General features: G+C 40.2%; 1 protein-coding gene across 8 annotated transcripts in view; it reads right to left on the minus strand.

The window, feature by feature from the left end:
* Nucleotides 1-14,312, minus strand: part of LIMCH1 (LIM and calponin homology domains 1) — a 327,254-nt gene that overhangs the window by 168,154 nt on the left and 144,788 nt on the right. For all 8 annotated transcript variants that reach the window (XM_019413364.2, XM_019413331.2, XM_019413339.2 and 5 more), the window contains exon 3: nucleotides 9,233-9,302. In XM_019413364.2, coding sequence (XP_019268909.1) covers nucleotides 9,233-9,302 — 70 coding nt within the window. The remainder of the gene's footprint in view (nucleotides 1-9,232; nucleotides 9,303-14,312) is intronic.

Here is a 14,312-nt window from a genome sequence, read left to right on the forward strand (position 1 = left end):
CCATCTCTCTTTGGTGTATGTGTGCAGAAGAAAACTGGAAGACAGATCTTAGATGCCATGCAAGAGAGGTGGGCCAAAGAAAACTGTGCTATCTTTAAAGTCCTGTAACTATAAGAGATGCATTTTCAGGAAAATAAGAAATCTATGCCCTGATTTCTCAATAAACATACTATTTCATTCAATGTGGCAGGCAGCTTCTGAATAGTTCCCAGTGACCCTTCCTCCTGTATACAGGTCCTATGTAATCTCCTCTTGAGTGTGGGCTGGATTAGTGACTTGGATTAGTGACTTCTTAATTAATAGAATATGGCAGAAGTGATAAAATGTCACTTCTGAGATTATGTTATAAAGGACTGTGACTTCCATCTTGTTTGGTCTCTCTCTCTCTCTGGTTCTTCTTGCTTGATTACTCTAAGGAAGCAAGCTGCCACATTGTGAGCTATTTTATGTGAACAGGCCTACATGGCAAGGAACTGAGGATGGCTTTGGCCAACATCCTGCAAGGAACTGAATCCTGCCAGTATCCACATGAATGAGCTTAGAAGTAGATCCTTCCCTAATCAAGTCTTGACATGACATCGGCCAACTCCTTGATTGTAGCCTCCTGAGAGACCCTGAACCAGGGCCCCAGCTAAGCCATGCCCAGAGTCTTGACCACAGGAAGTATGAGGTAATAAAAGTTGCTTTAAGCCTCTAAGTCTTGGGGTCATTTGTTACACAGTAATGGATAACTAATACACTCACCAAATAAGAAAATCAGAAGGTAGGCAATAAACACAGGATGAACGGGAAGGACAAAAAAACTCTATTGAATCTTCCCAAGTACTCAAAAAAGATGTGCAAGGAGACTAACTTATTGGTTGGATCCAATCACATTAGTAGTAATCAAAGTTACCTTTCACTCTGTCCAACTCACTGGAGAATGGTTTTCATCAATGGTCACATTTTCATGTTGTATTCACTATGTGGCCAAGACTTTTGATTTAGGTCACCAATGAACTGTAGTTCTGGTTCGTAAGAGTCATATATTCAGTGGGAAATAAACCTAGAATAAACCTCGAATGTTACCTTAGCTCAGAGAAAGCCAAAATGTCTTTCTGAGGTATTTGGATTATATTCCGAATGCAGTGGGCAGCCATAGGAAGTTATTTGAGAGGATAAGAGACGTGAGACAATCTGTACTTTTAGAAGCTACCTGTGGATGCTGTTACAGCTAGCAGTGCACGAGCCATACTGACTTGGGGGAGGGGCATCAAATAAACCAAGCACCCTCTAGGTTCATACTCTACCATTCAACTGAATGCAGGATTGAGTACCTAAGACCTCGTGCGTTTCGTTGTTGTTTTTCCTACAGTCTGTGTTCTGTTTACGTCCAAACCTACTAAAATGCTAACCACCATCCCTACTTTGGTACCAAACTCAAAAGCAGCAAATTGAGCGCTCCTTCTGTGTGTGGTATGGGAACAACCCAGGTTTCTCTCACCGTGCCAAGGATGAGGATAACGGGAAGAGTGTCATTAAACTCAATTTTGGCTGAGCTTCTTCACATGGTCTATTCATTCCTTCTCAGCCAAAATTCCTCCTTTGCACAGAACATCACTCACTTACTAGCTTTGACTTGTGCCCTAAAGAAGAGCAAGACCACCTCCAGAGACCCCTCATCATACCGTGCAACTACCACAAAGAGCAGAGTGAGGCAGGAAAAATACCCTGAGTGGGAGTGTTCCAAGTCCCTCCTCCTCCCCTGGCCATGAAGGAGAATTCTCTGTCTGCTTCTTACCGAGTTTTTGTTACCCAGAATCAGAACCATGTGTGAAGGGGGAGTTGAAAGGAGCTGAGTGTAGTGCTTGCTTTGCACTAGAAAAGGCTGAGGGTTATTCGTGACAGGGAAAGGGATTAGAAGCAAGACAGACAAGACCTCGTACAGTGTGAGTTTGGAAGATTTTAGGTAGTTGGAGATGGAGAGAGATTTGAAGTGAGTTGGCAAGCATGAGGGGTGTGTGTGTGTGTGTGTGTGTGTGTGTGTGTGTGTGTGTAAAGAGAGAAAAATAGAGAGTGTTTTAGAAAGTTTTGCTGCATGTTATAAATGAAATCACTCTATGACATTCTTTTGAAAGATTCAGTAAAGATTTCTAATGTTCTCCTATTATTTTATCATTTGTTGAACCGGTGCTTCTTTGACTACGATGCTTGAGGTGGGGTCACATGGAGAGCGATTTCATAGAAGAGTAGAAACACTACATTGAAACCAGGACACTGTCTCAATTTGGTAAAGTTAATAAATCTTAAGTGAGAGGGATGAGAAGTTGTCTTCTGAAAACATATGCTGTCTCCTCAGGGGCTGTCACCTCCAAAAGCGGATGCTCGGGGGTGCTGAGGTTCAATGACACAGCGCAAGGCCTAAAGGAGATAGTGCAACACGGTAGAAAGGGCACGGTCTCTGGAGTTGGGCAAACTGGGATCCAAATTTCAATTCTGCCTCTTATTTTTCGGAAAGCTAGTAACTTACTTCTCTGCACTTTTGTTTCCTGACACGTATAAAGATACAGCGATAACTACAGTGCAGGGCAATTGTAAAGATTAAGGATGATCTAGCACCATACCTGACACATGCTAGGTAGTTAATGTATGACGGTGATCATTCTGGTCACTTACACCTCTGGCCTCCCTCTGTGCCTGTTCTGCCTCCCTCCTGGCCTAAAATGTTAACTTTAACTGGAGGAGAAACAGAGGCAGAGAACACAACTTGGACCAGCTTCTCCTGAGGACACCTACGAGACAGATTGCTGAAGAGAAGGGAAATGCTTGAGAAATTCCAAAGGCAGTTGTGGAATATAAACCTAAAATATCAGACACTGCTGGGGATGAGCTGAGGCACACAAGAGCTAACCTCCAGGTAGAATTTGCAGGAAACCAGTCCTTGGCAGACAGACACCCAAAACACCTGGGACTCAAATTTATGGTGTTGTCATCTTCCTAAAATTATTAAGTTTGTGTAAGGGCTTTCACAACTGCTACTCAGTTTTCAACAGCTCCGTGCATTTGCCTTTTGTCCTGAATAATATTTTTAATCTTCTCATAATGTGGAAATCTCGACTGCCTTTTCATCTTTTCCCCTGCTCTGACCTCCCTCGAAAAATGAAATATCAACTGTTCTGGTATCAGTTTCATAAAATAAAGCAGAAACCCCCGGAAAGCTTCCTAAAGTACACAAAGTTTATGGAAATTTACATTTGTATCCATTTCAGGAAGCTCCACTCTAAGTATATTTGAAATATTATCTTTTGATTAAAGAAAAATACATCCTCTTTCTAAAGAATAAGTTTTTGAGTGGGCTAGGGTAACTAAATGGTAGGACAATTCGGCCAGTTTCATTTCTGCTATATTCTACTGAACTCCAGCTAAAGTCGAATTTCCAGCATTCATCAGGCAAAGAGACGTTCCATGAAGTAAAGCCTTTTGTAGAGCTTGGGAAGATATTTTGAAGGTAGCAGCCAAAAGGAAAGAAGAAAAAAGCGAGATGAACTTTATCAAAACGCAAGTCTCTGCTTTCTCCTCTTTCTGGGAGCATTTATGAGTAACACAACCAGGGAGGAGGATGGCCTGGGCTCTGGATCCATCTCAGCGTTTACTCTGTGTGATCTTGGGCAAATAGCTCCCCTTTATAGACCCACATGTCTTCATCTGTAAAACAATTATCTCTAAGATGTCCTTCCAGCTGTAAAATTCTCTTTTTCTCAGATCACTTTCATCCTCATGGATTCACATGCAAGATCAAGCAAATATGTCATGACAGCTCTAGAAAGGTTCAGCACCCGGGGGCAGAATCCCCAAATATCATCTCTTTCCAATTATACTTCACACGTGCACACACACACCCCCACATACACAATGGCTGTAACAATTAAAATCTGGGCAAGAAAAAGCTTAATCCCTAAATTCCTATTGTTAGCAAGGATTTCGTACATTTGTGTCTCTTGCACAAAGTCTGTTTCTGGGATGAAACAATTTAGCACAATCTCTAATGACCATTAAATTGAGTTTCAGGATGTGGCTCGATTGTGCAATCCTGACCAACTGGCAGATTACAGGGCAGCGTTTTTTAAAGTCTTTGGTATGCCAAGACCTAAATTTGAGGTCTTTCTCTCTGGCAAGAGCTAACAGTATCACTAACACCTAGAAAAGAATGCACACATCTGCAGGCAGTCACCACGCGGCTTCATGTGTCAGCAATCGTTACAGAAGAAACCCAGACCTGGATCCAGGGTCTTTGCATTCTTGCCAGGAAATCATTTTCAACTACTTTGTTTTAACACCTTCACCCCTGAATTCTTTGTAACCACAGCTCAACTCAGGGGCTAAAATACACCTATTCATGCTTTGTAAATCTACACGTGTTTATAATTTGCGATTGCTATGTGAAAACACACTTTTCTATTTATCTTCAAGTCAAGCAGCTGGGCCATCTTAATGGATTCTTCTCAACACCAGGCCATTAAGACACACAGGCATGGGTTCCAGGCATGAAAAGCCCTCTTGCCACGCTTCCTAGATCTCCATAGCCCCCGCTACTGAGGACTTCCTGATCACTAGATGGTCAGTGAGCTGTCAACCCCTGACAAAGTTCAAAACCAGCCTAGAAGTCTGTAGGTGCATTTGAGGGGCTCTGTCTGCTTTTTCCTGTCACCAATAAAAGAGGAAGAAAAGGTCACGTGAAGAATATGCCCACATAAAGGACTGCATCTCTGCTAACCCAAGGTGGCCTTTGCCATCTTCAAATCTGCTTATTCAAGACCCCACCCAGTCCCTCAAGAAAAGATAAGAGAATTAATGTTTTTTAATCTCCAACTCTATATTGCAAATTTTCAAGCCTACCAAAAAGTTGCACGAACAGTACCATGAAAACTCTATACCCTTTCTCTAGATCCAACATTTTGCCACATTTCCCTTCTTTTCTTTTGTCTCTCTCTGTCCAGTGTATGTATATATAAAATTATACACTGCATACACTGACTTCTTTTTGCGGAACACTTAGAGGATTAATGTACACATTGTGACACTTCATCTCTAGATACGCCTCCTGCCATCAAGAGAATTCATTCCCCTAATTATACAACTATCTTTGACAATACACTTGTCACATGCAGGAAGTTCAATACTGAGAGAATACTGTTATCCAATATTCAATCTACACTCAAATTGCCCCAATTGTCCCAATAACCTCTATCGTAGTTGCTCCTTCTCAACCAAGGATCACATGTCCTTTGGCATATCTCCGAAGTCACCTTTCATCTGTAACCATTTTTCCAGGCTTTGGGAGGTGTTTTCACAGTATGTCTCCTCAAATTGGATTTGTCTGATTGTACCCTCAGAGTTGGATTTGGCAGATACTCTATCGATGTGATGCTGTGACTTCTTAGTGCATCACTAGGACACCTTACATCATTTGTACCCATTATACGTATTGGTAAGTTTGATTATGGCCAACTAACTGTTTAAAGCTACAATATCTTAGCATGAATACTAAACCATTTACATACCTTCTGTTTCAAATTGTTAACAACAGTTATTCAAAATCTTACTCCCCAAAGCGTATTTCAACAGAGCTATCTTTGATCTCTCTAATATATTGTCATTTTTCCTAAACCAAGAAATGCTAACTGTATTCTATAATAAGATTGTATGCACCATAAACATTAAAGGCTTCACAAAGGAAGTGGGTCTTGATAAATAAATGGGATTGTGTCAAGAATCCAGGGGGAAAGCATTATATTCATAAGAAGTATCATGAGCAAAGGCATCGTGCATGAGAGTGAATAATATTTGAGGAACTATGGGTTGACTGTAATAATCCAGGCAAGAGATGAGGCCTGCTCTAGGCCTTGTCTGGTGGCCAAGGAGACTCAGACAAGCAGATTGGAGAAAGTTGCCAAATTCTCTTGAGAGCTGAACCGGGCCTGTGCATGTCTATGATGCCTTTACTGACATTGGGAAATTGGTGAGTGGGAGTGGTCATTTAAGTCTAATTTGAATACGCTGAGTTGTGGTGCTGATAGGACATTGGGATGGAGCCGTCCAGTAAACAGAACAAGAGGTTCAGAGTTCAGGAGAAAAAAAAGTGGTGAGCAGTGATGATTTGGGTCACTATTATGAAGAGCTGGAGTCAGGGAGACAGACAAGAACATGGGTACGGAAAGGCAGCAGACCTTAGGTTTGAAGAGAGAACCTAGAAGGACATTAACAGAATGGGGGGATGGAGGGGAGAAGGGTGGCAGTTTTGTTTCTTGCCAGGACCCCCACTACCGCCCTAGTTTTTGGCAATGTTGTTTTGAAGGTAATGGGAGGAGAGAAAAGGGGTTTGACCAGACTTGTAGTTTCAGGAATCATTAATGAATGGGTAGCAATTAACTATACTTATACAAGTACTTTTTTGAACTAAGGATAACTCTGTTGTGTGTTTTTTCAATACCATCAAGCAATTCACTCAGTTCTGACATTTACTTGGAGAGAGCGTCAGATCCCACAGGTTAAGGGCTCAGTCGCATAAGACTTGCCCCTCTCCCACTTCAGATGCCAATCCCAAAGCCAGGTTGTTACCTGTGCTTCTGACCAACAGGCTGTAAATCTGAGGTTCCCATGACCCCCTTCTTGGGCTTGATTAATTTGCTAGAGTGGCTCATAGAACTCAGAGAAATATGTGCACACAGTTACCAGTTTATCATAAAGATATTATAAATGATACAAATGAACAGCCCCATGAAAAAGTACATAGGGCAAGACATGTGGGAAAGGGCAGAAAGCTTCCATGCTTTCTGGGACCACCACTTTCCTCGAATCTCCATGGGCTCACCAGCCTGTAAGCTCTCCAAACCTCTGTCCTTTTTTGAGTTTTTATGGAGGCTTCATTGGCCATTGGCGATTGAACTCAATCACCAGCCCCTCTCCCTTCCCTGAAGTTTGGGGGTTGGGGCTGAAAGTTCCAGCCCTCTAATCACCTGGTTGGTTCCCCTGGGAACTAGCTCCCCCCACACCCCTTAGGGCTCTCCAAAAGTCACCTATTTACATAAATTAAGGTGTGGTTGAAGTGGGGGCCGGGAGGGCTTGTTATGAATAACAAGATACTCCTTCAAACCTCAGGAACTGGAGCTATTTCAGGAACCAATGACAAAAGACCAAATATCACTACAAAGATCCTCCCCGCTGCTGTTCTTGTTGCTTTGGAAGTTCCAAGGGTTTTAGGAGTTCTGTGCCCGAAGCAGACAAAGACCAAATATTTATTTCTTATTATAAATGACAGTATCACAATAATAAAATGGTAAAGACGATGTAAGGGATGAATAATGAAGGTAAGTGAGGAAGTATTATTTGGAAAAGGGCAAGAGAGAGAAAAAATGATGGCAAGGATAAAGTAAAAAGGACATTCAAATGAAAAAGGAAAGAGGAGAAATAAAAGTCAAGGACATAAATGGAAGCAAAGCAACCAGAGCCCCTTGTTTTCGTGACTCGAACTCCTGCCTGCTCCAAGTAGAGGCATCATGTAAAGAACAACATTTGATCTATGATAAGAAGTGATATAAAGATCAATGCACATGTCCTAAACCCTTAATTTTACTAAAATGATTTATGATTCACATTTGAATTAAGGTTTCAAAACCCCTTCTCCTTAGCTTTCTGGACTCTGGGCTACTTGCTTCTGTTGACATGGATTGTACTGGGACCTCCCTTGACTTCAGGCTACACATTTTGTTCCGATAACATGAAATCCCAGAGTTCCAAGGTCAGGAGATGCCACGGGCTTGGGGCCACACAGATATTTGTCAGCATCATGAAGACTATGACCTTAACATCTGGAAGAAATGGACTTAATAAAAAGTTTTAAAATAATATATGTACACATTACTACATATATAATATATAATACAGATATATGGATTACTTATTTTATAAAATTATTCAAATCCATTCCTTCCAAATCTATCTATCTATTTATTAACTTACTTGGCTACATGATTCTGATAAACAAAATTAAAGGGGTTTTTAGTGACTAGTCACCAGCTTACTACTAACCAGTATGGGAAATAAAATGCATCCATAGAAATAGCAATTATTATGATAAAAAAAAAATCAACTTCGTTAACTTGCTGAAATCAGGTACCTTATTACCATGACCCTCACATGTTCTCAAACACAGTTTTCTTTGGGGGGGAGGGGATACATCTAATTTCTTTTTTTTTTTTCTCATGTTTATTCATTTTTGAGAGACACAGAGAGAGCATGATTGGGGGAAGATGGATACATCTAATTTCAATTAATCATCCTGATATGGCTGAGAAATTTTTTAACAACAACCAATAAGGTCTATGTAGGAGGCTGCCTAAATTCTTGACATTTTTTTTCTAATTGTTTGTTGCAAAAACCACATGCAGAGAAGGAGGTCACAATGGACACAGTGAGTCCTTACCAGGCCACACATATCCTCAGCTTTTTGTGCACATGTGTATGTGTGCATGTTCCTTCCAGAACTAAGGTGTGTTTGTCTTCTTGATCATCCACCTTTCCCCCCCTTTTACATCAAAGGCAACATCAACTAGAGAATTAAGATTAGTTGCCAAGAGTTAGGAAACATATCAATGCATAAAAACCTGCCTCTAGCCACGTGTGAACATGTGAATTTTGTCTGTTTAAACGGACAGGTTCAGAAGGGCAAGGGCTTTGCTTCAACAATTCTCCAGATGACGTAAGGATCACTTTAGTGTCCATTATGTCTTTAGAAGAGTTGGTCTACAAATGTGGTATTTAAACACAAGTAGATTTTAAGGTTGAAAACAGCAGTTTATGATGGAAGTGCTGCTTGTTAATCATGAACTTCTCTTTCCTTACCCCCACTCCCCTTCCTTCCAGGGGAATGCAATGAAAAACTGAAATCATTACAATCACATTCTTCCCCCTGGGGTCAACCTAATTATCATACTCTCACCTCAAAACAAATTTACCTCTTTAAGAATGAAGGTCCTTATCACTCATGGGAAAAATACAAACAAAGGCTAAGATGCCATTTAAGCGGAACTGCGATCTTCCATTTTTAAGTGACCTCTCAGTTTAATGGATTCAATGCGTTCTCATTCAAGTGGAATATATATTGCAGGGGAGCACTGTAATAAATGGCACTGTCATGACCCTTAGGTTAGAGCAAAGGAATATTGGAAAATAAATCTCAATTCTGGATACTCACCAATCCCGCAATGGGGGTAGGCAATCTATTGATCTTTTTAACAAGTCCTGGCTTTATAGCATTCAGCAACCTGTCACGAAAAAGGCAGAATGTCAAGTGAGACATTAAAGCAAGATGGATCACACAAATCACCTTTATCCGGGGCTATAGCCAAATTGCTGAATAGGAAAAGTAGTGAATTTAAAGCATGTAGTAAATCTCAGTAATCTATGAGCCTTCATGCGTACAAGTGAAAAGCTTTGCCTACGTCAAGTTTGTCCAGAGTGGGCGAAGTTTTAGAACTTAGAAATGTTGGGAGAGAAGAAGAGATGGAGACGGGGAGCTGTATCAAGGGAAGGGACAAGGATTCGAACTGGAATGGGGGTGGGAGGGAACTGTCTAGGACTGAAGCCAACTGTTACTATAGGGCAAGGCCTGTTCCCAAATTTCCTGGCCAAGGCAGGAGTCTCTCCAGGAATGCATTAAGTTCAGGGACCAACATCTGTCTTTGCAATAATTTGCCAAAACTAATTCTACCTCCAGATCCTTTTGTTCCTTGAGAGTGGCTTATTAAATGTGGGTGATCTTCACTTAAGAAAGGGAAGAATATGTTTAGCCAGAGGTTAACCAATCATGTCTTAAAGATTCTAAATAAGGTTCACCACAATTCCCTAGGTACAGAAGATATGTGAACAAAACATTTTGGGGGGTAAAGGTTGAAATCATGTAAAAATGGTAATATAAGCAAAGAAATGCAAAAGAAACAACTACTTGTCTTCAGGAAATAGTTCAGAGTGAAAAGAAACAAGGAAGGCAACCTGTAAAACGAAAATAGGGTTGGCACCGGGGTGATGTGGTGGAGCGTCGCATTTGCAAACCAGGTTATTCAGAAAGGAATAGTTGAAGGTAAGGAGATGTAGAATGCACGCATTTATTCCCACAGTCAGGAATTACAGGAGAGGCCATCGGGTAACTTATCTCAGGATGCAGTGCAAAGAGAAACTTAGGCCAGGGGTTTATTACAACTCCGGGTTCCGCATACTACACCCTATGGGCCAAACATGGCCCAGGGCCTGTTTTGTAAACAAAGTTGTAGGGGTGCCTGGGTTGGTTAAGCATCCGACTCTTGGTTTTGGCTCAGGTCATAGTCTCACGGTTCATGAGTTCGAATCCCACGTCGGGCTCTGCGCTGTCAGTGCAGAGCCTGCTTGAAATTCTCTCTCTTCCTCTCTCTCTGCCCCTCCCCTGCTCACTCTCTCTCTCTCTCAAAATAAATAAAGAAACTTAATTCTAAAAATTTTTAAATAAAAAAAAAAGTTTTACTGGAGCACAGCCATACCCCTTCATTTATGTACTATTTACTGCTGCTTTTGTGACAGCACAGTCGAGTTACTATGACAGAGAACATATGGCCCACAAAGCAGACAATTTTTCCTATTTGGCTCTTTACAGAATAAGTCTGCCAACTTCTGTTACAATTCATGGAATCCGAAATTATAGAAAATTCTGAAGAACCTATGCTTGATAGATCTCTACAAATCAATAACAAAAGATTCATTGAAACAGTATAGTGAATTAGTCTTAAACACAGCCTATGTTTGACTCTGACACACTGCGTATTAATGAACTAAGAAATATTGCCCCCGTGCTTATGACAGACAGGATAGTGGTTTGCTCCAAGGATCAGGTGCCTGTTCTTGGTAACTTTCCCTGCAATTCCAATGCACTGCCACCAACAGGCACCACTCAGAGCAGACGCATGCCTGTTCGCCTGCCAAGAGTCAAGACGGCACTCTTTTCATGACCCCACTTAGTTTTAACCGTGAGTCTAATCTTTTTTAAAAAGCGCTTCTTTATAACTTATTTTGGAATTACTGGTTTTTTATGTCAGAAGACAATGTGTTCTCTCCTCATTTTACCGCTTAGAAAACTGAAGCCTGATGATGATGAATGAGTAACTTCTCCGGAGCTGATTAGTGGTATAATCAGGCCCAGCACCCAAGTTTCCTGGATCAGCATGCTCTCTTGGGCAGTGTTAACGTCCCATATCTTATGGTTTAAAATAAGCAGATAGATATGATGTATCCAAAGCAAAGTTTTTAAATATATGAAACTCTTAAGATGTGTTACTTTTCTCACTAGTCCTTAACAGTGCCATTTTAAGCTGGATTTTAAAATGTTTTCTGTGCACATTATTGATAATCCAAAAGGATATACAATAGAACATAAGTCTCACTGTGACCCCAGTCTCACAGGGCCCCAGACTATTCCTGGAAGGTAACTTTAAAGACCTTGCAAAGAAAATGTATAAAGATATATATATATATATATGTATATATGTATGTATATGTATGTATATATGTATATATATATGTATGTACATATGTATATATGTATATATATACATATATATATATATATCTTAAAAGGACGGATGTAGCAAATCATACCCACTGTCCTACACCCTGCTTTGCCACTTACCAATATTACTTGGAGGCTGAACAATGTACCTTTGAGAGTATGCCTTATCTATATACGTGGACCTGTGTCCTTTTTTAATAGCTGTTGACTGCAGACAGATATGGAGCTGACAGGGGTGAGAGCACTGGCTCCAGAGTCCAACTGACGAATCCAAAGCCCAGCTCGGCCATTCACTAGGAGTATTACTTAGGGCCAAGTCCAATGACTTCAGTTTCCTTGACTATAACACAGAAACACAATAATACCAATTGCATTGGCATCACTGAGGCATAAATGTGACAAAATATGTAAGGAGCTAGCACAGAGCCTGGTGCATAATAAGCTCTCTATAAATGTTTCTCTACATTTGTGTGTAAGCATTTATTTTATACTAATTCATAGCATTTTAGATCAAGCATCTTCTCTAATGCTTTTAGATTTTTCTAATGAAATAGAAATACCATTGCTACAAGATGCCCAAGCTTTGCCGCTGATTAGCCAAAGCAGAAAGAACAACAAACACCCTAACAAAGAATTTATAAATTAAAACTCTTCCTTTAAAGAGGCACCTTTGTATTAATAATTTTAATAACAATGCTCACCAACCCCTCTTTTATCCAGGTTTAGATTTTTCAAAGTCTTAAGTACTTCATTATATTTTTCCTTTGTAGAATTATAAGGCAGAAATCTTTCCTGTCACATGATGTCAAAAAAAACAACTATGATTCTAGACCTTAATTAAAAGAGCAGCAAATAAACTATGACATCTGTCAAAATGTTTAACCATAAATTAAAAAATAAAATGCCAAAGTATTCTTAAAAGATCAAGGCAGGTATATTTTCTAATATAAACATTGCACCTGCTCTGTACACAGTTTACAGTACACAACAATAGAAGATTACACTTGGGGCGCCTGGGTGGCTCAGTCGGTTGAGCGTCCGACTTCGGCTCAGGTCACAATCTCACAGTCTGTGAGTTCGAGCCCTGCGTCAGGCTCTGGGCTGATGGCTCAGAGCCTGGAGCCTGCTTCCAATTCTGTGTCTCCCTCTCTCTCTGCCCCTCCCCCATTCATGCTCTGTCTCTCTCGGTCTCAAAAATAAATAAAAACGTTAAAAAAAAAATTAAAGAAGATTACACTGAATTTACATTGCAGGAATGCCCAACACCTGCTTATCCTGTATTTTGCATTAAACCGAGGACGTTTCTTGAACGTTTCAAAATAAAGCTATGAGTAAGAGTCAAGGATATTCACTTGCAATTTTATTGAAAACCACTATTGCCTTCCTATGTAAACTAAAATATAAATATTTTCAATAAATACTTACTGATGACATACTTTAAAGAGATGATGATATTTCATATTCATGAACCTTCTGAGATGTACCAGCTCCAACTATCCTGTCCTATAGAGACAGGTCATGTATTCATTCCACCATTTTTATAGAAGAAAAGACTGAGCTCCAGACAGATGTGAAGACCTTCATGTCTTAGGGACAGGACAGCCTTTATGTCTTAGGCCAGTCATTTTATACTGAAACTTAGTGCTTTAGAAAGTCTGGCTTCAGTATGTACCATCAAAGTACAACTCAACACACACACACACACACACACACACAAAGAGAAGGAGAGAGAGAATGAGAGAACGAATCTTTAACACTTAATGAATAGGAAGGTGGAGTGACTTTGGAGTAAGTAGTCTAGGTTTTAAAAGCTAAATTGAACACTCATTAGCTATGTGCCTTTGGGAAGTCATTTGATCAGAATCTCAGTTTTCCCTTATTGGGATTCCCAAAACGGGGATTTTGAAAACCTCACTTTCCATCCAGGATTGTAGTGAGGAGCCAGTGGGACAGTGCGTGTTGCTAGCATTTGGTAAGTGGAATTTTGCATATTCATACTCATTTAGTATACTGAGCATACCTCTTTCTGCTAAGTAAGTTCAGGTCATCTTAGTTTCAATTTTTCCATCAGCCAGCTGCCAAAGACTAAGATAAGTTTTACTTATTTTCTTTTTCTGGCCACATTTGGACAAAAATCTTACATAAATGAATCAACTCAACAAATGTGTATAGCTTGCCTAATATATGTGTGGTCAGAAATGACCAGAAACAGGAAGGCAAGTCATGATCTTGGATAATCCTCAATTATGAAAAAGTTAATGACATTAAAGGTAAGCAAAAATACATGTGTTTCTTATACAATGGAAATTAAATGGTATCTACTGAACTCACATTCTAAATCTGAAACACACTGTGACCTATTTCAAGGAAGGATATTTCATATGTTCCTTCACGTATTCAACAAATATTTATGGAGCATGCATGATGTTCTGGCCTGAAGCTCGGCACAGGGATATAAAGGAAGGCAGGAGAGACCCCAGGTTGTTTCCTCATGGGGCATGCTCACTAGTAGATTTAAAACCCACAGGAAGACCAGAACTATGCACATGTGTGGTTCATTGTCACACAACCTAATGCATGGCCATCTTGAGTTTTTGGGAAGATGAATTAAAGACTTGCTCTGCACAAATTCTATGGAATATAGTTCTTAAAAGATTAAAGATTAGATTCCTTAAAGAAACAATTCTTGAAACACCTAGGAATTATGCTGATGTTCTGATTAGACCACAGGCTGAATTTA

The sequence above is a fragment of the Panthera pardus genome, unplaced genomic scaffold, assembly GCF_024362965.1.
Source record: "Panthera pardus isolate Hobbes unplaced genomic scaffold, ASM2436296v1 HiC_scaffold_13, whole genome shotgun sequence".
Taxonomy (NCBI): Eukaryota; Metazoa; Chordata; class Mammalia; order Carnivora; family Felidae; genus Panthera; species Panthera pardus.